This window comes from Mus caroli, unplaced genomic scaffold, assembly GCF_978045245.1.
Source record: "Mus caroli unplaced genomic scaffold, Mus_caroli_1 scaffold_2, whole genome shotgun sequence".
NCBI lineage: Eukaryota > Metazoa > Chordata > Mammalia > Rodentia > Muridae > Mus > Mus caroli.
Window position 1 is genome coordinate 159,732,008 of NW_028227257.1, and position 25,117 is coordinate 159,757,124.

General features: G+C 42.7%; 1 protein-coding gene across 1 annotated transcript in view; it reads left to right on the plus strand.

The window, feature by feature from the left end:
• The window catches only part of Prtfdc1 (phosphoribosyl transferase domain containing 1), a 90,189-nt gene extending 69,521 nt beyond the window's left edge, over positions 1–20,668 (plus strand). The window contains 7 exon segments of the mRNA XM_085831135.1: positions 4,326–4,391; positions 14,684–14,701; positions 15,978–16,004; positions 16,006–16,061; positions 16,488–16,534; positions 18,197–18,273; positions 19,903–20,668. Of these exon segments, the coding sequence (XP_085687261.1) occupies positions 4,326–4,391; positions 14,684–14,701; positions 15,978–16,004; positions 16,006–16,061; positions 16,488–16,534; positions 18,197–18,273; positions 19,903–19,950 (339 nt within the window). The 3' untranslated portion in view covers positions 19,951–20,668.
• The last annotated feature ends 4,449 nt before the right edge of the window (positions 20,669–25,117 follow it).

Consider the following 25,117-nt stretch of genomic DNA (forward strand, 5'->3'; position numbering starts at 1 on the left):
GGAGCCCTGTGATACATCCAATAGCTGACTGTGAACATCCACTCCTGTGTTTGCTAGGCCCCGGCATCGTCTCACAAGAGACAGCTATATTTGGGTCCTTTCAGCAAAATCTTGCTAGTGTATGCAATGGTGTCAGCGTTTAGAAGCTGATTATGGGATGGATCCCTAGATACGGCAGTCTCTAAATGGTCCATCCTTTCATCACAGTATCAAAATTGGACATAGTACTACCGGAGGATCCAGCAATACCTCTCCTGGGCATATATCCAGAAGATGTCCCAACCGGTAAAAAGGACACATGCTCCACTATGTTCATAGCAGCCCTATTTATAAGAGCCAGAAGCTGGAAAGAACCCAGATGTCCCTCAACAGAGGAATGGATACAGAAATTATGGTACATTTACACAATGGAGTACTACTCAGCTATTAAAAAGAATGAATTTATGAAATTCCTAGCCAAATGGATGGACCTGGAGGGCATCATCTTGAGTGAAGTAACACAATCACAAAAGAACTCACACAATATGTATTCACTGATAAGTGGATATTAGCCCAAAACTTAGGATACCCAAGATATAAGATACAATTTGATAAACGCATGAAACTCAAGAAGAATGAAGACCAAAGTGTGGACACTGTGCACCTTCTTAGAATTGGGAACAAAACACCCAGGGAAGGAGTTACAGAGACAAAGTTTGTAGCTGTGACTCACTTATTCTTATAGTCACTAATGCAGGGGAGCTGCTGACCCTCGGGTGCCTAGGGAGAGGCCGTTTCCTAATGAACTAAAAAGAAAAAAAAAAAAAAAAGATAATGAAGTTTACATTCCATCAGCTTTCCACCATTGTAACAAATACCTGAGAAAACCAACTTAGAAATGAGCCAAGTGTGTGTTGGCTCTTGGTTCTGGAGGTTTCAGTAGGTGATTGATTTGCTCCGTTGCTTTTGGACCTGTGGTGAGGCAGCAACATCATGGAGAGAGCACAGGGGCCATGCTACTGACGCCGTGGCCGACCGGGAAATGAAAGATGGAGTAGGAGGAAGGCTCATGGTGCCAGCATCACTTTCAAGAACAAGCCCCCAGCAACACGTTTTGGTTTTTTTTGCTGCTAAGCCCTTAAAGGGTTTACCTCCCAGTGCCTCCAAACTGGAGACCACACTGTTAACATGGTGGCAGTGCTGGGGTGCTTGTCATCCAAACAATAACAGCAAGTGTTTGATGGACCAAAGGCGGGCCACATGCTGTTCTCCATTCCCAGTGTTCCATGTCAATCAATCCATTTGATCTTCAAAACAACCCACTGGAAGGAGACAGAGCAAGAACGAAAATAGCCAAAACATAAAATAGAAATAAAAAAATTAAAACCCTACTAGATTTTGGGGTTGGCTTTGTGCTACAATGTATTCAAATGCTAAATTCTGTATCCCAAGATCTGGCTGTCCCTAGAAGAGCAAGTTTTCATGTACACCTGTGATTGGACAGTAGGAAGAGAGAAAGGCGGGACTTGAGGATCCTGTGTGGGCTCTCAGGAAAGGCTAAGCGAGAAAGGAGGAGACAAAGCGAGGAGGAAACCGCCATGAAAGGAGATGGACCATGAGCCTGTAGCCAGTAGACATAGGTAACAAACAGCAAGTAACAAGGGACATATGGCTGGAATATAAGTTAAAATCACTCAAAAACAGCCCAATCTAGGCTAACAGCTTGTAAATACAATATCAGGACTGTGTGTCTGTTATATAGGCTAGCCAGAGAATATAAAAATATCACTTACAACTAATATTAAGACTTTTAAAAACTGTGAAAATTATAAGAATAAAGTTTTAATATTAGGAAAGGCTAATTTCCTATTTATAACTAATTGGAAAGTCAAATTAAATAGTTGAGCATATCAGATTAATTAATTAATTAATTCTAAATGTAGAAACTGACCCTTACATATGAAGATAAAAAATTATGATTTTTTTAATTGGCATTTCTAGCCAATAGGGAGTGAAATAAACAATTCAGTAAAGGGTGTTGGGATAACTGACTATATACACACTTGGAAGCTATACTTCGAGATGAGTTAAGAACAAATTTAATATTAAAAACATATTTAGAAACTTGGACTAAGAAAGGCCTTTGTAAATGAAAATCTCTTGCTAGCATGCTGTGTGACTTTGAGCACAGTATTTAATTTTCTGATGGTCTGTGATTGTTGTGGTTGTTGTTTAAAAAAAAAACAAATACAAAACCAATAGGATAAAGATAAATATTCAGTAGGGTGGGTGTAATAACAGAATTGTTTCACAATGAACTCTGAGCCGTTAGTCTCACTTGCTTTGTTGTTAGCAGTTGCATACAGCTATGTATATCCCTGACCTTAAAGTTATAACTAAAGCTGGTTACACCTTAGCTGACTCTAATATACATATCTTTCCATGTTGAGCCGTGTGTCTCAGTGCCCCTGAGGGTGATAGAAAGCATTCTCCCTAGACAACAATTTCTTAAAATTTTGATGGATGTGTGTGTGTGTGTGTGTGTGTGTGTGTATGCCACGTGAGTGCAGTTACCCACTGGAGGCCACAGAGGGTGTCGGATCCTCTGGAACTACTAACATCGCCTTCTGAAGGGGTGGTCTGAGAATAGAACACGGGTCCTCTAGGAGGGTCGAAAAAGCGGTTCTCCACTGAGATGACTCTTCAGCCCTCCTTCACATTTTTTTTTCAAAGTTCTTAGTGTCTACCAGATTGGCTTGTGAGTATGATTGTCTTCTGTACAAAAACAGCCTAGAAATCTGGGTATCCGGTGCTCTTCTCTTTCAAGGGTAAGACTGTCTAATTTAAGGGTTCACCTTCAGACTCTCACTCCAATGTTGCTCTAGGGGGAAATGCTTAAGCAAGAACAAGTGACACATTCACTTATTTAATTATTTTGGTTTTTAAAGACTGGGTCTTTCTAGGTAGCTCTGACCATCCTGGAACTCGTTATGCTTAGGCTGGCCTGAGAGTCAGTTCCAGGATAGCCAGGGCTATACAGAGAAACCCTGTCTCACAAAACAAACAAACAAACAAACAAACCAAAACAAAACAAAAACAAAACAAAAAAAAAAGATGTGAATACTGACAAAGTAATTCTGTACCCTAAAAGAGATTCCTACCTGTAGGCAGCAGAATCCAACTCAACCCAGTTCAAGGAAATTCTTCCAGGAACTAGCTTGAGGGACCTGAAATGCTAAGGCTGGAAGTAGCCTCCAGCTGTTTTCTCTACACTGCGAACCCCTGGACCTGCCTGACCCTTTGGGATGAGCATTTCCAGAATAGGGAAACCTTTCAAAACAAGGGGCTGCTAGACTGGCATGAGAATAGTCGTCTGCGTAGCTAGTCTGCGTAGCTGAGGCCAGCTGTTCTGTTTCAGCTGCAGCACCTCCTGCTTCAGCACAGCACACTAGACAACGACCGACTTCTCAGGTTTATCTATTGGATCAAGGCATTGCAACATCACCACATTCTTGCCTTGGTCATGAGCAGACTGGCTGAGTCTGTCTGCTTGAGTTCCTCTAGTGTGCACCGGTCATTAGACAGAGGCCAAGTTCAACTTCCATTTTGTCCCCAAGTGATTCTCAAAAGGTGCACTTTAAGAATGAGTGTTTGCCTGTTTGTTTGTGTGCTTCCTTGCTTCCTTGCTTTTCAACTCTTTCTTAGGACACAGTAATGCTCGATATTTAAACACTGAAAATATGAATGATAAGCTCACTTTTAGAAGATTTGGATTTAAAAAACTAATCTCTCTGGTTCTCATATTCTGGGAACAACAGAAGGTTTGCTCGCACATGTCAGAAGACCAAATTTTTCTTCCCCTATGGTCTGTTGGGATTATTCTTGTCATCAGATAAGGGGCTGAGTTTACAATGACAAAAAAATAGACGAGGGCTGAATTTGATTGTTCTCCTCGAAGAAAGCTTATTGGAAGTCACTCATGGCCCCCCAGCTCCCTCTCCTCAGTAAAGTCTTTACTGAGTGTGTGTCTTTTCTTATTTGTCTGCCTCAGGATAGGTATCTTCTATGGTATATTAAGTTTGTCTAGCCTCTCTCCTTCTGTCCATCCCCCCTCCCCAGACTTTCCCCACCAGCCAGTCATTAGCTGGCTTTGTCTCAAGAGCCTGCAGGAAAGTGGCTCTTGGTAACCATAGGCAACCATGAGCCCTTGCTAGCTATGTGTGCTGAATTTGCAAGGCACAATCTAGACATTAGCCAAAGAGATGGGAAAATGTGCTTTTAAGGTTCTCTTGTGCACTAAAATCATTGTCTTCCTTTTCTTCCCCCTCCTCCACTCCTTTCTGTAGAATGATTGGTCCATGGGTGAGATGCAGATCATTGGAGGCGAGGATCTTTCACTGCTGGCTAGAAAGGTTTGTTAATGTAACTTCTCAGTAGGCATACACTTCTGGGGACATCTATGTGACCTTCATGTCAGGCTAGAGCTCCAAATGTATTTTAAAAGCTCTCCCATGTTTGCTAATTCATGCAAATAGATGTGTGAGGCCCTTTACTGATTTCTCCTGTCCAAAACACTGCCTGGAGAAAGCTTCTAGGACGTGCTGCAGACCAAAGCCTCCCAGCTCCCAAGTCCAGCCTTATTTCAGACAACAACCCCCCCCCCCGGACATTACTGGCTTCTTTTCTACTTGCTTTGTAGGCACCCCCACCCCAAAACAAGCTTTCTCTTTTGTCTGCTCTTCTGTGTCTGTCACTTTGCAGCAGGCACTGTGGTAAGACCTTTAAACGGGTTTATTGATATGTGCAGCATGGTATGGGGGCCACTTCTTAAGAGCACAGTTATTAACCCTTTGCTGAAGAGCTAACATATCAGAGACAGAGACAGAGACAGAGGGAGAGAGAGAGAGAGAGAGAGGAGAGAGAGAGAGAGAGAGAGAGAGAGAGAGAGAGAGAGAGAGAGAATGATGAAGGGAGGGAGGAAGAGAGGGGGGTGAAGAGAAAGAAAATGAAACCTACTAGATTTGGGGGGTGGAATATCCTGTTTTAATTTGGAGTTCCAAGCTTGTCCTGGACTAATTATGAACTGAGAGGACTATTTGGATCTAACACAATTTTAGGATTCCCAGGGAGGGCTACTTTACAAGCAGAAGATCTTGGTGGAGTGTGACTTGAAATACAGATTTTCTGGAAAGGATGACAGCAACCATCAACCGCAGAATTCATTTATGTCCACCTATCCTGGCCAATACTGTGTTTATCACCCACAAACACCTTCAGCTTTCTAAGCAGAGTGTACCAGTCTATTACACGTGTTGAATCTCTAATCCATGGCTCATCCATGGCAGTTCTTACTGCTACACAGTCCTGAGATGGGGGAAAACAGAACAGCAGCTGCATTAAATAAAAATACATATCCTAATGTTTGGAGTGCTATGAGAGGCATAGACTCTGACTAGAAAACAGTTTCTGCTTCTGATGAAGACAGCTTATTGGGTTCCAGGGATAGTAAGTCTTATTCTATGGCAACTGCATTGAACTTGTTAATGTTAACATATTACTAGGCATCATTTGACATCACTACACTACAGCAGAAAATAGCCTAGGAAGGCGAAAACACTTGCAGCAATGTCCTGAAATCCATAGCTTTTAACACCCTGAAAGGGTTCTTTAAAGTCATTTTAGCTTAGTCCTTTCTATACAGTTACTACTCCACAAGGGCCAGATCTTGCCTGTGCCTTTACTGAGAGGACCATCAAAATGACAAGTCTGAGAGGGTTCCTATTAGGCTTCCCCTCTTCTACTTTACCAGTTTATTCTGAAGTGATTTCCCTCATAGACAACACATAGAGGTATGCCATTCAGACACCGTGGGGGGTTGAGGAGGGGTGGCTACTTACCGGTGTTGGAGCAAGCAGAAGGAATGGCAAGGCTTGGCTTTGGTGTCTCCTGCTGTAAATCAGAGAGACCCTAGTATGTGTGCATTCATGGGAGAAGGTGGGCCACTAAGCATGAGCAAATACAAGCAGGAGGCAACATTAACTCGCTGCTGACAAGACAATTTCCTTCAGATTACCCGGTGCTATCTAGGTATATCTATATCCCCCTGTTTGTGGAGACACACAGTTCTGCATGTTTAAATAGGTACAAAGTAGAAGTCCTTGGGCCAAGAACTTCTAAGATGAATCAACAATGACTAGCCACTCAGCAACTAATATACCAACTTGATTTTGAAGACTGAAGTTCAAGTGCCTAGCTCCCAGAAGAGGGCAAGGCTAGATGAGCCAGGGCAGACCACCTCCCAGACCTCATACACCTTCAGCTAGTCAGGATATTTATCTACATTTTACCTCCCTGGCTGTCTTCCAACTCTTGACCCTTGCTACTCAAAGTATAGTCTAGGCAGGCAAGTTTTTCTATAAAGAGTCAAATATAACTATTTTAGACAGTGTGGACTAACTGTTGCAGCTATTTGACTCTGTTGTAGCTTGAGAGCAACCAGAGGTGATACTGAAGCGAATGAATGTGTTCCCATAAAAATTTACTTTTAAAAACAGGGATGAAGCTTAATGTGTCCCTGGGGCTATATATCGTTTATCGACATGATTTCTAGGAGCTTATTAGAAATGCAGAATCTCAGGAACCACACCAGAGCTCTTGAGTTACAATCTACCTTTGCAACCTCCTAAGTGGTCTCTTCTAATTCAAGGTTTACAAGGCACTGGACACCCCTTGTGGTTCTTTGAACAGGAATGGCCCCCATAGGCTCATGTGTTTGAATGCTTGGCCCACGGGGAGTGGCACTGTTAGGAGGTCTGGCCTTGTTGGAGTAGGCGTGACCTTGTTGGAGGAAGTTTGTCACTATGGAGATGGGCTTTGAGGTCTCCTACGCTCAAGCTATATCAAGTGTAGCACACAGTCTCCTTCGGCTACCCGCGGATCACGATCTAGAACTCTCAGCTTCCTTCCCCAGCACCAAGTCTGCCTGCCTTCTGTGCTTCCCCGCATGATGATAATGGATGAAACCTTTAGAATGTATGCCAGCCCGGATTAAATGTTTTCCTTTCTAAGAGTTGCCATTGTCGTGCCACTGAACTTCCCTCTGAGCGCAACTTGCTGAACTTCAGCCTTCAGCTGACTCTTGCTAACCTTTAAACCACTCTCCACAAAACTGCCAAGGGGTCTTCTTAAAAATACAAATTGGGTTAAACCACTTGCCAATTGAAACCTTTCAGTGGCCTCCTAATTAGCAGTTGCCAGACTTAACAAAAACAAAACAAAAACCCAGGAGCCCAGTCAAATTTGAACTTCATATATTGACTAGATGTTCAGTATAAGTACGTAGTAAATATATTTACTCTAACTGTGCCTTGTGTGGTATTTTGGGCATACTTACTCTAAAAATTTATTCATTGATTACCTGACCTTAAAATATAATTAAGTGTTTGTGGTTTACCTAGCAAGTTCTCCCCCAATGCTCTTTAAGTATGATCCAAGTTCCTGACTGCAGTAAATCCTGCCTGATCCAGCTGGCATCTCTACCACAATGTCACACTTTATTGGTCTCATGGCACTGCACTCTCACTAACTAAGCCTTTCTTGCCAGCCTCCTTCTTGGAATATGCTTTCCTCTCTGGATACTCAGTCACAATGTCCTCTCTGTACAGCATAGCTTCTCTGTGTAGCTGTCAGGAATGAGAGCCTAGGCCTGCTCCCCTACCTTCCTGCAGCTCCAGTGTAAATCTGTATGTGAGCCCAACTCCCTTGGAGCCCTTTCTACATTTCACAGTTTAGCACTTACTTACGGGCCTGTTTTTCCCCCCTCCCCGCCCCCCTCCCCCCCCGCCCCCGCCAAGAAAATCGGTGTAAAGTAGTCAGGGACCACTGTGTTCACCACCTCAACCTAGCATCGTACACAGCCTGCTCCACTGCTCCAGCACAGGTTAGAGTAGATACTGGATTAGCAGTGAGTGCATCAGCTGATATAGGAGTCAGAGAGGTGGTCTCAGTCAGTCTCAAGCAAGGACATAGGGGGAAATGTTAAATCCATGCCAATTTGGCTTGGCTTCTGGTGGTGAGTGATGGGATCCAAAAACCAAATACATTTGGTGCTTCACAGAGGATAGTTTGGAGGGCAACAAAAGCTAATGAGGGTGACAATGAAAGGCTATGTCAGAGCAGCTGATTCCAGTTAGGGCTGGAGTGGGAAGATGCAGAGTGTCCAAGAGAAGGGAAAGCTTCAGTATTGAGGAAACAAAAAGGAAGATGGCGGAAGTGAATCCTGCATGGCTAAGGGTGGGAGAGAAAAAGACTGCAGCTGGGGTGTAGCAGTGGTGGGTAGAGTGCTTGCCTGGAGCAGTGGTGGACAGAGTGCTTGCCTAGCTCACATTCACAAGACCCTGGATTGAATGGCCAGCACTAGTGGGGAAAAAAGGAAAGAAAATTTTTCATTTAACTTTAGGGATGTACTTTTCCTTATAAAATAAGGACATTGTGTTACTCAAACTTTGTAGCACTGTAACAAAATACCTGAAAAAAACAACTAAAAAGAGGAAAGGTTCATTTTGGCTTAGCGTTTCAGGGACCTCGAATGGCCATTTGACACCAGGCCTGTGGCAAGTCAGAACATCATGAGAGAAAGAAATTGGGGAAGGGAAGGTGTGTCCACCTTGCTGACCAGGAGAGGCTGGGGGTGGGGCGCCTACCAAACTGGACATAAATCACATATCAAAAACATGCCCCAGCCACTACTTCCAAATAGCAGAGTCATGAAGTTAGGTCGTTGAGCCACTGTCATCTGGCAGTAGTAGCATCACCTGGGTACAAAGCCTTCAACATGGGAGCCTTTGGGAAGGACAGTTTATATTCAACCCACAATAGCCGGCTCTATGGCATGCTTCCGTCATGTGTTCAGTCTTGTCTGTCCAAGAAGAATCGTCAAGATGACAAAGAAATCCAATAAGCAGATGCGTGATGGGGAACAAGCTTAAGAGAAGAAAGTACTCAGCACTTACTTGGTTCTTGTTTTAGTGGTTATAGAGGAATCCAAACTATAATAAATATCTGCAGAGGGTGGCAGGGTTGTTGCAGGTCATTATCTAACTTCCTCTTTCTCATATATATACTTACCATGCAATCCACCGGTTCAGTCAATAAATTTGCATTTCTTCATATCACTACCCTACCAGGAATTTGGACATGGCTTCTCTCATTCAGTGTTGAGCACCTCAAGAATAGCTCCCTGAGTCTTTCCACAAATCCCCCCTTTTTTTGTACAAAACAAGAAGAAAGAGAGGGAGAAGAGGAAAGAGTAGGTGATGATGATTCTTGGGATTGTAATGATCTTAGGGAGAAGGTGAGGGTGTGGGAGTAACACAGAAGAGAATTAGACCTAGAATTGGGGAGGAAAGTAAGGAAACTTGACAGGGCTGGACCTGCATGACTAAGGAAAGAAGTCAGGAACCAAACAAGAAAATAATAAAATAGCTGAAAATTTAGTTGAGTTGGGTTTATCAAGTAGAATGATTGTGTCAATAAAGAGATGAACTTGCTGTGTTTAGGCAGAGCCATTTCAGGAAAAAGAATATAATCATGGTATGTTGTACAAAATTCAGTCAAACAACTTTAAATTTTATGTATTTAATATGAATTTTAAAAAATAGGATGGACGTGACACATAGTGGAAGGAAGGACGTGCAGGAGGGGAGAGGGGACCTGAACCATCTGGAGCATTTGCCTGTGTACGAAAACCTGGAAGACAAGGGCTGCAGCCAAAATGAAGAGGGAGCCACAGAAATGGTTCTTACAGAGTTTTATGAAAAGAAGAGCCTCAGAAAGCACAAGGAAACAGCTCCCCCTGTTCCACTGTGCAGTGTTTGTAACCAACAGCCCTGGAACCTCTGAGGTTCACTGAAGGTGTTGGAGTTCGACTAAGATAAAGATTCTCATCTTTCTCTCCCCACCCCCAACCTTTCTCTGCTGCCTTCTTTCACTTTCAGGGGAGGCTGGCTGAGTCATGGCTCTAAATAGGTGGGTGCTGTTGAATACGATGGGCCCTCAACAGTTCTGTGCAGTGGGCTCTCTGTGCTTAAAAGCATTACTCACTGTAGTTAAGCTGTCTGCAAAACACACTCTCACTCTGATTTTTTTTTCTCAAGTTGATTTAATCCTGGCACTTCATAAAAATGTGTGTATCCATTAAAGCAGGAGGATTCTATTCATGTCCAAGAGAAATCCCTGAAAGGCTTGAGTAAAACTCAAAGTCAGGCAAGCAGGCCCAGATCTGGCAGTGAAGTTACACAGCGGGGCAGGTTCTGTGCAAGATTTCAGGAGATGAGCACCCCACCCCCAAATAAGGTTCTAATCAAATGCCAGAATTAAAACTTGCCAAATCCTCACCACTACCACCACTGGCTGCCTTAACTTAAATCATTCCATTTTATTGCCCCTGACTAGGCTGAGAACAATCATAGAAATGGCCACTGATAGATGACTCTAGCAATTCTGTGAGTTATTACATAAAATAAAATGCTGAGCAACATTCCTTTCGGATTTATACTCACACTCCTCCTCACAGCCAACAACCACCACCATCCAGCCCATCTTAGCCAAGCCAATCTCGCTGAGAGTGACCACACCCATAAAACCCCATTGCTGCGGCTGATTGCTTTGTGTTTTCAAAGGTTAAAAGTAGGAATAGCCAATTTAAGAAAATCGTTTGTATTTGTATAATTCTTCTCTACCTTCTTGCCTCTTTCATTGGGAAAACTTGATGTGTTGGGCTTTGCTCAGACCTCAGAATAGCAGCAAGACAACACACTGGAGTCTAGAGAGTCCCTATAGAATTTTTGCCTACAGCCCCCGCAGACTTTTACTGGCTCCCTGGGAGGAAGTGAGCTAGGTGTGAGGAGATGACTAAGACAGTAATTGGCAAACATCTCAGATTCAGCGATCATGGTTATCAGATGGGAAGTGTTTTGGAGGCACAGAGTGTTCCAAAAAAAAAAAAAAATCCCCAGCATTGCCCACTCAAAAAGTGGGAATCTTAGTAGACTGCTCAGTGCAAATTAAAAGCAGTAGACTGTAACAAAAGGTTGGTTAAGGAAGAACTGCAGATCCTTAAAGATAGGTGGAGTTGGTGTCTCATGAGTAAAATGAGCTACAGAAAGTGAGAGAGATGGGCCAATATTATTCATTTATCCCACAGAGTTCTCTCCTTTTCTTCCCCATCTCTTTCCTTCCTTCCTTCCTTCCTTCCTTCCTTCCTTCCTTCCTTCCTTCCTTCTTTCCTTCCTTCCTTCCTTTCTTCCTTTCTTCCTCCCTCCCTTCCTTCCTTTCAGAGTCTTGATATATAACCCAGGCTGACCTAGAACTTATGATCTCCCCACCTCTGCCTTCCTAGGCACTCTGCTTACGTGTGCACCACCACCATAGCTGGCGCACAAGCCTTCTGGATCACCTTTTCCTATCAGTCAGAGTTCTGTGTTAACCATAGGAACAAGGGCTACTATTTGTCTCTGAGCCCTTGAGTCTAATCTTGGTGCATGGAAACCCAAGGGTTGGTTCCCTTAGATACTAACACAAATGCTTCCAAGGCTGAAACAATTCCATCTTCTATACCTTCTTCCTTCATGCTGTATTGTCCCATGGTAGAAAGTGGAAAGATAAGGGAGAGAGATGAGAGATTGAAGGGGACCTAGGTCACTGTTATAACAATCTGCTATTAAAGCAACTAACCCATTGTAATGGGGGCAGAACACATGTCTGGATTGTCTTTTATTGGGCCCCATGTTAATGTTTATTAGTGCTAATTTTCCAATTCAGGAACTCTGGAGAATACATTCAAAATACAGTAGAATCCAATGTCTAGTCTTAGGTTGAACAGAGAAATTACAAAGGCCTTTTAAAGTACAATTGGGAAAATTTGAATATGTAGTTGGCTTTATGTTATACTAAGAATTTATCACTTTTGATAGATGTGAGATTTTGGTTGTATAAAATAGAGAATGGTACTGTATTTAATTATACTGTATTTTTATTTTAATCCTTTTTAAAAGCACACACAAATATATTTAAAATCTTTAAAGTTAAATGTGCATCAAAAGTTAGGCAAAGTTCAAGGCTTGTTGGTAGACTACTTGCTTACCTAGTATGTTTTTGGGGAAAGAGGAAGGAAGGTGAAGTGAAGAGAGAAAATCTTCAGATTTTCTGTTTTCAAATATGTTTTGAATACATTTAAAAACCAAATTAGCTATATAAAACGTGTTAGAAAATATATCAGACTGAGGCTAGAACATTTGTCGGCATGCATGCCACTCAATCTCAGCCTTGCAAAAAAAAAAGTTGTTTTAATGTGTATATTTTTAGAAATGTAATGTAGCAGCATATATGAGAAATGCAGTCCCACCCGCCAGGAAGACAGAGCAGAGGTCAGGTGACCGCCCCTTACAGCAACTAGGAGATAGGAGATGTGAAGTGGGAGGAGCCATCTTCCGTAGCAGTGCAGAGGTCAAGTGACCTCCCCTTACAGCAGCACATGGAGATGGGAGATGCGAAGTGGGAGGAGCCATCTTCCGTAACATCTGTCAAGCTTAAAATATGTTGGAATTATTTTGACAATATATCTCAGATCGATACCTATCCAAGTCCCACTACCTAGTTACAGTCTTAAAATTATGGTTAATCTTTTTAAAGATGATGTCTCTTTTACATCGTTTCTAAATTGGGGAGTAGAGGATGGAAGAAGAGAGGGAGAGGAGGAGAGGGAGAGACTGGAACATAATCCTTTTCAGGACTTGCTACTTAATTAGATAAGGATGCACACTAACATATTTTGGAAAGAAATTTTTGTTTACACAATTGAACCAAAAAGGGATTGTGAACAGGAAAATTCAATTAACCACAGCATTCTCTAAGCATCCTGGTTAGCTAACAGGCTTGGTCAAACCTCAGTCACACTGAAAATACATGTCCAAGTTAAGTGCTGTGGAGTGAGGGCAAAGGCTATATAGTAAGCCATATTAAAATGCTAAAGAGACTCCTGTCAGTGTGAGTCTTAGGGGACACAGTGGCCTGACCCTCACAATGACATTAATATGCAGTGCCCTCGAGAGGACACATGGGCTTTGAGAGTAGACAATATAGCCCTCTATCGTAATAATAAAACTAATATTCTTTTAAAAAATGGGTTTAATAAGAGTGTCCTACCTAAGAGAAAGCACTTCCAGAAAGGCATTTCTCCACGTGTGACATGGAAACACAGCTTTATCATGGTTTTTGGATGGGTTGGTGACTTCTTAACGTTTGTATTCGTTAAACCTCTTTTGTATTAGATATAAAGAAGAACTTTATAGTGTGATCTGATATTACACTGTTAGTTAATCAGGGTTGAAAGAAAGATGGGCATGGCAAGATGCCCCAGCAGGTTACAGCATTTGCCCCAAAGCCTGATAGTCTGAGTTCAATCCCCAGATAGCACATGGTGGGAGAGGATAAGCCACTCCCTAGTTTGTCTTCTGACCTTCACATGTGCATATGTGCACACACAAAAATAAACACATAAGTAAATAAATAAATCTAAAAAAGTCTAAGACCATAACGTAAAAGTGCATTACTTTCAAGGAATATTCTCCCCACTTGGTGAATGGAATGGTATATTAACATAGTCATAATTTGATGGGACAGCATTGGCATATTACTACTAATCCAATTAATTGGTTGATTAATGAATTATTAATAAGCTTGATAGTCATTACTCTTTTTAAAAACAATTGTTGTTTCCACATGCAGGCAATACAGTAGACCTGAGAGCACCGCAGCAAACAAAGTAAACAGCTCCCCACTGTGTGAAGTTTGGAGTCCATGGTGAAGAAGCTGTCTAACAAGAAATTGGGATAAAACGTAATTTGTGTTCTTGGGGGAAAGAGATGAATACCTGGTGAGCATCTAGCAAGGGCTCTGACCACAATAGTGAAAAGGACACAGCAGGCCCCTTGCAATGCTTTGGATGCCCTCATCCTATTTCCTCTGGGTAGATACACTGGGGGGTTTAGATGGCTACATAGGAATAGGGCTGTCACCGCTAAGTATATGATCATCTGCTGAGCAATTCTCCATTAATGATGTAGTTTATGTTGGCTGGCCTTCCTGGTGAGCTTGTTATCCCAAAGATGGGAGCCAGAGGGACATGGCACTATTGAGATATCATAATTGTATGGATAGTCCCTTCAAAGAGGCAACAAGGTCTGACATGAGCTTGCTACTAACCTGAGTAGAGAAAATAAAATTACAACATCAAGAAATTCCACAGGGATATTAAAATGAGTCTAGAACAGTTAGGTTTCTGCCAATTCAGTGGTTCTCAACTTTCCTAATGCTAACCTCTTAGTACAGTTTCTTATGTTCCGTTGACTCCAAACCATAAAATTATTTTTGTTACTACTTCATAGCTGTAATTTTGCTATTGTTGTGAATCATACTGTAAATACTTGATATACATTTGGTCTGTGAAAAGGACCTAATGGGGTTGTGGCCCACAGGTTTAGAATCACTACTCTAATTGTCTGGGCTCATAGGATTGGCAATGCACCTTGTGAAATTCTAACGGTAAGCAAAACTTGCAGTTATCCTGTGTCCCAGGCTTGCTTTCTTTGTTTGCTTTAATCATATTCTGAAATGTTGGGCTTTTTTGTTCTTTATTTCCCTCCAGAATGTCCTCATTGTTGAGGTTAGCAGGCCTTTTCCTTTTCTGTGTTTGGAAGGTACCAGAATCCAATGGTGAGTTTTAAAATGCTGGCCCTGTTTATCAAATTGGCCAAGTATTGAGTCCTCACTGTGTGTGGCTCTTAAACTCGTGGTAAACAGAAGCCAACTATAGTCGCTGACTTTAATTTAGAATCGACCCTTTACAATGACTGTTTGATAGTTGGTCCTGTCTAATAGCCAATCTCACGTGCTTCTCAGCCCATTCTAATGTGGATTTATATGCCAGACAGTTGTAGGGAAAGTAAAGTCGCTTGTAGAACTAGTCAATATAGTTATTTATTTAACAGGTAAAGCAAGGCTAGACCTCTCCTCACCCAATGATCTCTAATGCTTTTAATCCATTCTCTAGCCTGAGAAATCTTAAATTCAGTTAATGAACATGTCAATCCCAGGGAAAGTTATGGGGTTTTGATAGCAGTAGGTCTTTTGTTGTTCTGTTCCTGCTCCCTCAAGACACCTGTCTCAGTCCCCCAAAGGTCAAAGGATCTTGTTGTCTGCAGGCTTCAGTCTCACATTTGCCAGTGTGGCCTTCTGTATGTGCAGTTTGGGCTTCACACACCTCACAAGTAGACCCTTCAGCCAAATGAGTCACTGGACCCTGGCTTCACTCAGACCCGTTGTGGTCATCCTCTGCTCCTGACAGCTGAGTTCTGTCAGGAGGACAATAAATTGTAGCAGCCAATTCTGTGTAATTGTGCATCCACAGCTCATCAAAGTCAGAGACCCTGTGCTCACGGCAGCCGAGGAGCTCAGTCCTCGTGGCTGTCACCAGCTGCTGCCCAGACATTTAGCTTCCCAGCCATGGCATCCCCTAAGGAGCAGGGAGGCTGAGGAGGTATTTATCCATTCAGTGTATTCAGATGTACATCCCATGTCCATGAAAATTCATGTATCTCTTGTATTGTAAAATGTAACCTCCAGGCCAAATTTAGTCCCTGACTGTGCATGCAGAAGCCTGGGCACTTTCAATGAGAAAGGGTCTGCATCCTCTCCAGAGGCTGAACTGAATCCTTCAATGCAGCTGAAGGATTTAAGAACAGAATTTATCCACCAACATAGTCTCTAGCTTCCAAAACAAAATGCCCATAAAATCATAAGTTATTCTGCTTCCTGTGTTTACTTCTACTGGTTGGCATTTGAAAGTAATGTGCATTTTATTAGTAAGGAATAGCTCTGCAAATGTAAAGAGCATTATGCTGTCGAAACTGCCTTGTTGAACTTGTCTGCTTTTCGAAAAGGATGTTGTTGGGACTGGGAGGACCATGACAAGCCCTGCTCAGCAGCATTGGGAAATATAAACTCAACATGGTAAAGGTAGCCAGGTGAGTCAGACACTACAACACCATCTTCTGTCCTTCAAAACAAGACCAAGAGGGTTCTTCTCACAGAGCACTGTTCTGAGCCATTAGCCCTGTACCTAGGATGCTATCGTTTAACCACCCTGACAAATAGCTCATTGGATTTCTAGCCTGAGAGAGAAAGGGGAGAGGAAGGCCTTGGACAGGAGCCCTGCTTGCTCCACGTGCTCCCACAAGCATCTGGGCAAGCCCTGAGCAGTTGTTCAGCACACTTCCTTCTCTCCAGCATGGCCGTGCCATACTTCAGCTGCAAAGGCAGGAGTTAAAGTAGGCCATGGTGATGATGACGCTCCATAGGCTTGAGGAGGAGCACACACCGTAATGGTGTTTAATTCTCTTTGCAAATTCACATCCCAATTTACTAGAGTAACTTTCTTTTTGTGATGGCAGCTTATTGGTGAAGAGGACAGCCAGGAGCGACAGCTTTAGACCTGACTGTAAGTGTTGCAAGGCTTGAAGGGGAAGGGGGGTTGGGGGGTTTCCTGGTGATGGTGTTTCATGTGGGACTGATAATCCTACAAGATTCTTCATCTTCATCACCTTGAGAAAGAGGCTGGAGCTCTTTGAGAGACCACTGCTTTATATTGGCATCTTTCACAACAACTCCATTCTATATGTTGGATTTCTTTGGGTTTGTTTTGCTGTATTTTAAAGAACCTCACTGGTATGTGAATCAGTTAGGGCTACTATACAACTCAGCTATGTTGAGAGGAAGCTTTTCTCAGCTTGCACAGTGCTGGGATTGCAGGTGTGCACCACACCCCAGTACATTGAAGGCTTCTGTTACATTTTATGTAGCTGATCAGTTCTGGGATAGAGATAGACGTCCCGAGACTGATTCAGACATTCAGAAACCCTGACTGATAGCTATTTTTGCCAATCAAAGTGGCACTACAAAGCTTTAGAAGGATTCTCCCACCTCTTTCCAGACCCTGCACATTTAGTGTGGCATCTCCCTGCTCCCTCCAACAATAATCTGGTACCCCAGAACACAACCAAGCAGAACTCTATGCACACACCTTTAATTCCAGAACTCAGGAGGTAGAGGCAGGCAGATCTCTGAGTTCAAGGCTAGCCTGGATTAAAGAGGGAGTTCCCAGACAGACAAGAGCTACGTAGAGAAACACTGTCTCAGGAAAAAGGGGGGGGAAACACCAGAAATAAAGCCAGAAACCAGAAAAAGGAAAAAAAAAAACACCAGAAATAAAAGTGAAAACCAAAAATAGTAGTAACCGTGAAGATCGCTGTTCATGCTCCCAGCTCACAGGCTGCCCCAAGGGCAGGTTCATGTAACTAGGCATACACATCTCTCTTCTATTGATCTGCAGTAAATGAGCTTACAAGAGTCCCATACACCAAAGCAAGTTTGAAAACCACTGGACCACACATGGATTCTACCTGAAGATCTCTGGAAGAGAACCGTTGTCTGTTTGATAGACATCCTCCTCCTCTCAGTAGTCTTCTCATTGTGAGCCCAAGTACCTTGCACTGTGTTTACATCCATTTCCTCTCATTCTGGCCTCATTGGAGATAAAGTGCTATTAGGACCCCTGCATTGTCGTTGCACAGACCAGCATGGAAATTACCCGTACCTGGTCTCTCCTCACACTAAACAAGCTCTTTTCCTGTCATCCTGTCCCTCGAGTTTTGCTTTCCAGTCCTTCAACCAACCAAAGGCAATGACACGGTGGGGGAATTGCTTCCTGGTGGCTGCTGCCTGAACACCTGGTTCTGTATGGCCATGCCATGGTGCTTTGTATTTGTTTGGTCCTTTGTGCTCTTAAGAGAATCTCCTTAGGCACAGTGACATTGCATACTGCTCCCTTTGAACAAGCTCACTGTGGCTAGCATCCCCACTTTGTCACCCACTAGGGCCTCCTGAACCTTTTCTCAACTCTGAACACTGGAGGTCTGTTCCTCACACATGCTTGCTTTGTGTCCCCAAGCTGTCACTGTGGCCCAGGCACCTGCTGGGCTTGTCCTGAAGACTGCTTCTCCCTTCTGTCTTCTGCCTCACTGTTTAAATGCCACAGCAGGATATGGCGATCGCGTGCTTACATGCTCGCTCTGAACTTTCTTGTTTGTGTCTTTCTAGTAAGATGCTGGATTTGAGGTCCCAGATGTCTTTGTGATGGGCTATGCCTTAGACTACAGTGAGTACTTATGAGACCTTAATGTAAGTGTTACATACTAAGCCCTAATCCTCTGCCCAAGAATGCTAAATACTAGAATCAATTTAGCAAAGTACTAAAAACAGTAGTAAAATGATCAGGTGCACTTTGTGACTTACAGTGAATTCTTCCAGAACCCTACGGGGAGGGTACCATGGAGACAAGTGATGAGAATGGGGAAGCAGGAAAATGACCTACTCTGATTTTTCTCCATAGTTATTGACATGCCCAGCCAATCACCATAAACAGCCATTTCATGTCCGTGTCTGATATCTGACCACTTAGAATTACAGTGACATTGTAAGAGTTAATTTGGGGAAGCTGCCTCAGTACACAGAAACAGCCCTCCAGCACGGTACTCAATGATCCGACCCTGATCAACCCTAAGTGATCCGGAGGAAGCATCTTACTCAAAGTAACCAATGTCTCACTGTTAGAAACTAGAAAGCCAGCCAGGTGGTGGGGATGTGTGCTTTTAAGCCCAGCACACAGGAGGCAGAGGCAGATGGATCTCTGTGAGTTCAAGGCCAGCCTTGTCTCTGTAGAGCAAGTTCCAGAACAACCAAGGCTACACAGAGAAATCCTGTCTTGAAACAAACAAACAAAAATGGAAAGGAAAGGAAAGGAAAGGAAAGGAAAGGAAAGGAAAGGAAAGGAAAGGAAAGGAAAGGAAAGGAAAGGAAAGGAAAGGAAAGGAAAGGAAAGGAAAGGAAAGGAAAAGAAAGGAAAAGAAAGGAAAAGAAAGGAAAAGAAAGGAAAAGAAAGGAAAAGAAAGGGGAAAGAGAGGAAAGAGGAAAGAGGAGAGAAAGAGGGAAAAGGGAAAAGGAAGGGAAAAGGGAAAAAAGGGAAAAGGGAAAAAAGGGAAAGAAAAAAGGGAAAGGAAAAAAGGAAAGGAAAGGAAAGGAAAGGAAAGGAAAGGAAAGGAAAGGAAAGGAAAGGAAAGGAAAGGAAAGGAAAGGAAAGGAAAGGAAAGGAAAGGAAAGGAAAAAGGAAAGGAAAAGGAAGTTTGAAAGCCGGAAGTCTTCAAGACCAAGGGTCTGGGTATATAAGCTCTCTAGTAACAATGCCTGGTGCATCCTTAGCACAGCCGGCTGCAGTCTCTAGGACTACGGCCCCTTTCCCATTGCTTCATTGCTCAGCTCTTTCCAATCCTGACATATTTCTTGCTCTCCAAAAGGCGGTTCACAGGGTAGTGCAGATTGTAAATCCCAGTATTTTCTCTCCTCTCAATCAAGCAGTTGTCATTTCACCAACGGAAAATTGTCTCCACTAGAGATAGCCATACTGTGGCCTCAATAATTTTACATTTGAGGGGTCTGGAAACCAGATCCTGACTAGGGCTCAAAACCAAATCACCAGAGAACCTTTGTGGAGCATTGAATGGGACTTTAGACCTTGTGTGCCCATATAGACACCGGTGTCTAGCTGAAGAGTCACCAATCACAAGTTCTCGGGCTACTATTCCCAAATCACACTTCCTGTGCCTCGTGTCTTGTTATGCAACTGATGCTGATGGGGGAGGGGTACCTCCAAACACACTTGTTGAAAATGTCACAAAGGCATCTAACACATTATATGCAGATTTTAAAACCAAACGTAAGACTCAAACGCCTTTTAACCCTCTCTTGTTCCAGCACATTTGTGTGATCAACGAACACGGTAAAGAAAAATATCAAATATGATGAAGCAAAACTCATCAACGTCTTCCCCGAATAAGGTGATTCTTCCACTCTGCTACTCAGGAAGCAGGGTGGAAGGTCTGTTCTGTAACCATCTTCACTCAGCTAGGGATAAAAGACTGTTTTAAAAAAACAAGCTCCCCTTTTTACAGAGATTAGAATGTAAACAGCAAAGGTTTCTCAGGCAGAGAAGACTCCGCTTGCGTTTGACTCATTACATATTAAATTTCCAATCCCCCAAATTCCACCTACTTCGTGCTCCTCCTTTACTATAGTCACTGTGCTCCATGACTCTTCCCAGGAATGCACCCACCTGGTGACTCAAATACTATTCACTTAACTGTTTTAATACTGTTTGTTTGGGGTTTTGTTTGTTTGTTTATTTGTTTGTTTTTTTAAATAACATCTTACAATAATGACCAGCAGCCCCCTTGGCCGTAGCCCTGGGCCTGTACTGTAAGAATGCAGTTAGGTCCCCTTGCTAAAACAGAAGCAAAAGGACAGCTTCCAGTGAGCATGTGTTTGCCCCGTTCTGACAGGACATTATTATGTGCTTTGACAAAGCCTTTCAGAAGTGCGGGTACAATGGATCTTAATGATGTTATGAAACGAGCCTTCACCATGTGTGCTTGAGCTCCGCTTCCTGTGTGTGCTGACAGTGTGGATGTGTGCATGGATGTACTCAACTGTGCTTAATACTCTGCATTTTAATTAGGAAAAAACACAAAGGCAGCAAGGCCTGCCCCCCCCACCCCAGCCGAGTCCTTTTATTCAAGCGGGACATGGGCAAATGGTGGGCTTGAGGGGTGGGGGTGTTTTCAAAAATCAGTACTAAGCAAGTGTAAATTGTCCCTCTTATTTGCAATGGAAGGATAAAACAGCCTAAACATCAACAGAGGTTGAATTATTTAGCTAAATGTCCTTATATGGCTTCTCACACAATCCAGGTACCATAGGACACAAGCACACGTAAGAAAGTTTTTGTGTGTAACACACACACACACACACACACACATTCATTAACACCACTATGACATTTCCTAATTTGTAGAGTTTTAATTAAAAATAAACTCACAAGTCCAAAGTGCTGGGTTTCTTAGCTCCTAAAAGAAACAAATGCAAGATAAATAACTAAACAGCCTTTGTTTGGTTCTGAACCATCCTATGTGTTGAACCATCCTATGTGTTATATTGTTACATTGTAGAGTCCTTTAAACTAATAATAAAAAAAAGATATTATGTTTCATTGCTGCTTACTGTTTACATACTTATAGTCATTGAAACTTGTATGAATCAGCAGCCTAAATACGTAGCTGTGTACCTATGTCATGGTTAACCTGGATTAAATTATGCACTAAGATAAGCAAGCCTAACGCCAGGAGACAGCCCTTTCCACTTTCCTCCTGAAACTTGCATTGTAAGAACAAGGGATTTTATTCGTGAAAGATTTCCCTCTGTAGAAAATAGACCATGCCCAGATTCCCCTAGGGAAAGTCACAGTGGGAGTCACTTCTGGCTTTATCCCACACCAAAGTCACTGATTAATAATTGTGTAGAACTGAATTTATAAAAACCCATATTTTATATACACTTTCCCACTATGCTAAATTTCTATCCATAGACCTAGAAAGATAGACACACTTGGTTTTGAATAGAAATTATCCATGAAATATACAGCTTGAAATGTTTTCCTAAAATCCCTTGCCACTTGTAAGCATCCTTACCACTTGTGAGGGTTCTGTTTATTCACATTAGAAAGGAAACTGATTGATTTCACAGATTGGGAGGCTTGTATATTTGTGTATCAAAAAGAAAAATAAAAAAATAAAAACAGTAAATACATAGAAGTTTACTCAATTCTGCAATTTTTTCCTATCAGGCTGTTTTGACATTGATATACAAGAACATCATCCTGGGAAAAACAGTATTTCCTTTTCTCTTGCAAAACAGTGACTCTGGTTTGATACCTCTAAGTTAACTCATATCACGCCAAAGACATATAATCCTTTTGCCCAATTAGCAACAAATCCACGTGTTTATTTAGCATTTGTGAAGGACTGTCTTGGTTACTTCTCTGTTGTGAAACCCTGACAAGAGCACCTTAACGGAAAAAGGATATTTTTTCCCCATCTCGGGGTTCAGTCTATCCTCATGGAGAAGTCATAACAGCAGAGCTGGTCACATAGCATCCATAAGCAGGAAACAGAGACATGGAAGCGTGCTGATGCTCAGCTCACCCTTTAAACTGGTTGTCCGACATCAATTGATGTAATTCAAGGCAATGCCCTACAGGCATGCTCAGCTGATTCTAGATTTCATCAGATGACATCACTGACCATCAAGGATTCATAGTAGAGCTGGGGGTGAGTCTTTGTAGTGGGACCCTTACCTACCATGCACAGCCCCAATACCACAAAAGCAAAAGAGCATGGGTGGAGAATTATGTGTTACATTGGAAATTTTGAGCTATTTAATCTATAAAGTTAGCAATAATTTGGGATTTTCTAAATGAATTAGAATGCCTAGCTTTAATCTGGCTGGAATTTATTAAGCGTTTCAGTTTCTTACTCAAGTGTAAAATGCAGACAGGTGTGCCTGTGTTCTTTGGCTATCTCTGATTGTTTCTGATATTCTAAAATGACAAAACAGCTTGTCAGACATTGCTCAGCTCCTGTGGTAGACATGTGTGTCTTCCTAGTGTGTGTGTGACGGGGGGTGTCACTTATCCCCTCCCAGGTATCAGTGAGCTAGCTACCCCTTCCCTTTGGACTAGAAATAACTCACTTTAGAAACTCTTTAACTACACTCTTCACCCAATTGTCTAATTTGGAAAAGTCAACATTTGAGAATTTTACTTGATTGGTTGGTCATAAAATTTCTTCAGATCCCAAGACCACAGGAGAGGGTGGGAGAGCAGGCTCGCTCGAGGAGGGAAGAAGACTTCAGAAGCGGTGACTCTGTCCTGATGCAGACGTATGTAGGGATATGAGAAGGGTGCTCATGAGGGTGGCTGCATGTTTACCTGGCCCTAGTCAGACTTCAGAGTTGCATCCGAACCCTGAGTAAAGAAGACAAAGAGTGGTGCTCTCAACTTTTATATGCACAAGGGCATCTGCGGGCATGACAAAGCTTTGGTACAAAGAGGGGCAGAGCAGCAGCTACACATCAAGACCCCATGAGGTCTGTCGTGGGGAAAAGAAGGAAATGTAAAAGACAATTCCCACCAGTCACAAAAGCCACATTCTGGAGGCTTCATATACTACAGACCATGCCCTGAGGACCATGGGGCAGGACTATTGATGGACATGGGGAAGAAAGCTCAGAGGCAGCTGGGAATACTGCTATTGTGCATGCTGCCTATGCTGCCTGAGCCTGCGGAGGACACTGGGCTGGTCAGATCCTTGCTAATGGCCTCAGTGGCCCCAGGAAGGGGTTGCTCTTGACAAAAAAAAAAAAAAGTCTTTTTCTTGATTATTCAAAGTTGGATTAGTTGGTTTGTTGTTGGTGTTTGAAATTTCCTAGCTAGAAGTAGATGGGTTTTCTACCCCAGTGTACTTGAGAAGCCTGGCTAGAGGCAGAGAATGGTAGCTATTTTAAAAGACAGGGGTGAGGTCATGGTGCACTGTGATGGTGCTTAACCTTGCTTAACCTTGCCTGGCCTTATGTTTAAACTCCAACAAAGAAGAAAATTAAGAAGAAAGACAGGAGCGACATGGGTACTTTTCTGTTTACTACAGAGAACAACGCAATCCAGAGAGGAGGATTCAGTTATTTGTTGCTCTGTGTGCAGGCTGGTTTTATATTAACTAGACATAAGCTAGAGTTATCTGAAAGGCAAGAACCTTAATTGAGAAAATTCGTCCACAAGATCTAGCTGTAGGACACTTTCTTAGTTAGTGATGGATTTGGGAGGTCCCAGCCCATTGTGAGTTGTGCCATCCCTGGGCTGGTGGTCGTGGGTTCTATAAAAACACAGGCTGAACAAACCATAGGAAGCAATCCAGTAAGCAGCACTCCTCCATGGGCTCTGCATGAGCTCCTGCTCCCAGCTTCCTTCCCTGCTTGAGTTCCTGTCTTTACTTCATTCAATGAGGGACTATAATGTGTATCTTAGGGTTCCTATTGCTGTGAAGAAACCTCATGACCATGGCAACTCTTATAAAAGAAAAAAATTTAATTGGGGCTGACTTACAGTTTAGAGATTTAGTCAATTATCATCATGGTGGGAAACGTGATGGTATGCAGACAGTATTAGAGAGGTAGCTGAGAGTTCTACACCTGGATCAACAGACAGTAGGAAGAGAGAATGACACTGGGCCTGGCTTGAGCATCTGAACCCTCAAAGCCCACCCACAGGACACACTTCCTCCATAAGGGCCACACCTACTCCAACAAGGCCATACCTCCTATTAGTGCCACTCCCTATGGGTCTGTGGCGGCCATTTTCTTCTCTTTTCTTTTTTAAAAAATATTTATTTATTTATTTATTTATTTATTTATTTATTTATTTATTTATTTTATGTGAGTACACAGTAGCTGTACAGATGGTTGTGAGCCTTCATGTGGTTGGGAACTGAATTTTAGGACCTCTGCTCACTCTGGTCAACCCTGCTAGCTCAGTCCCTGCTCACTCCAGCCCAAAGATTTATTTATTATTATACTTAAGTACACTGTAGCTGACTTCAGACACACCAGAAGGGGATCTCATTACAGGTGGTTGTGAGCCACCATGTGGTTGCTGGGATTTGAACTCAGGACTTTCAGAAGAGCAGTCAGTACTCTTACCCACTGAACCGTCTCACCAGCCTGGCCATTTTCATTTAAACCACCACAACTAGGAAATGAAAGCCAAAGATACCCTTTCTCCACAGCTTGCTTTTGGGTCACGATGTTTCATCATATCAATAGCAACCCTAACTAAGACACTTTGTAGTAAATGTCTCTAGACTGAGGCCTTAAACCAACAATGGGTATTTATTTAGCATGTCTTGTGTCTGGGAGAGGGATGTTATGGCTGCCTCTGTTCTGTGAGGTCTGATGCTTCAGACAGAAAACCTAAAGTTTGAGAGCTTCAACCACATGGCATCAAACTGTCCAGCAGAGCAACCATTAACTGTGTGTGATTGAGTGAATGCTAAATAAAAGTAGCAGTGCACTTTCTCACTCATGC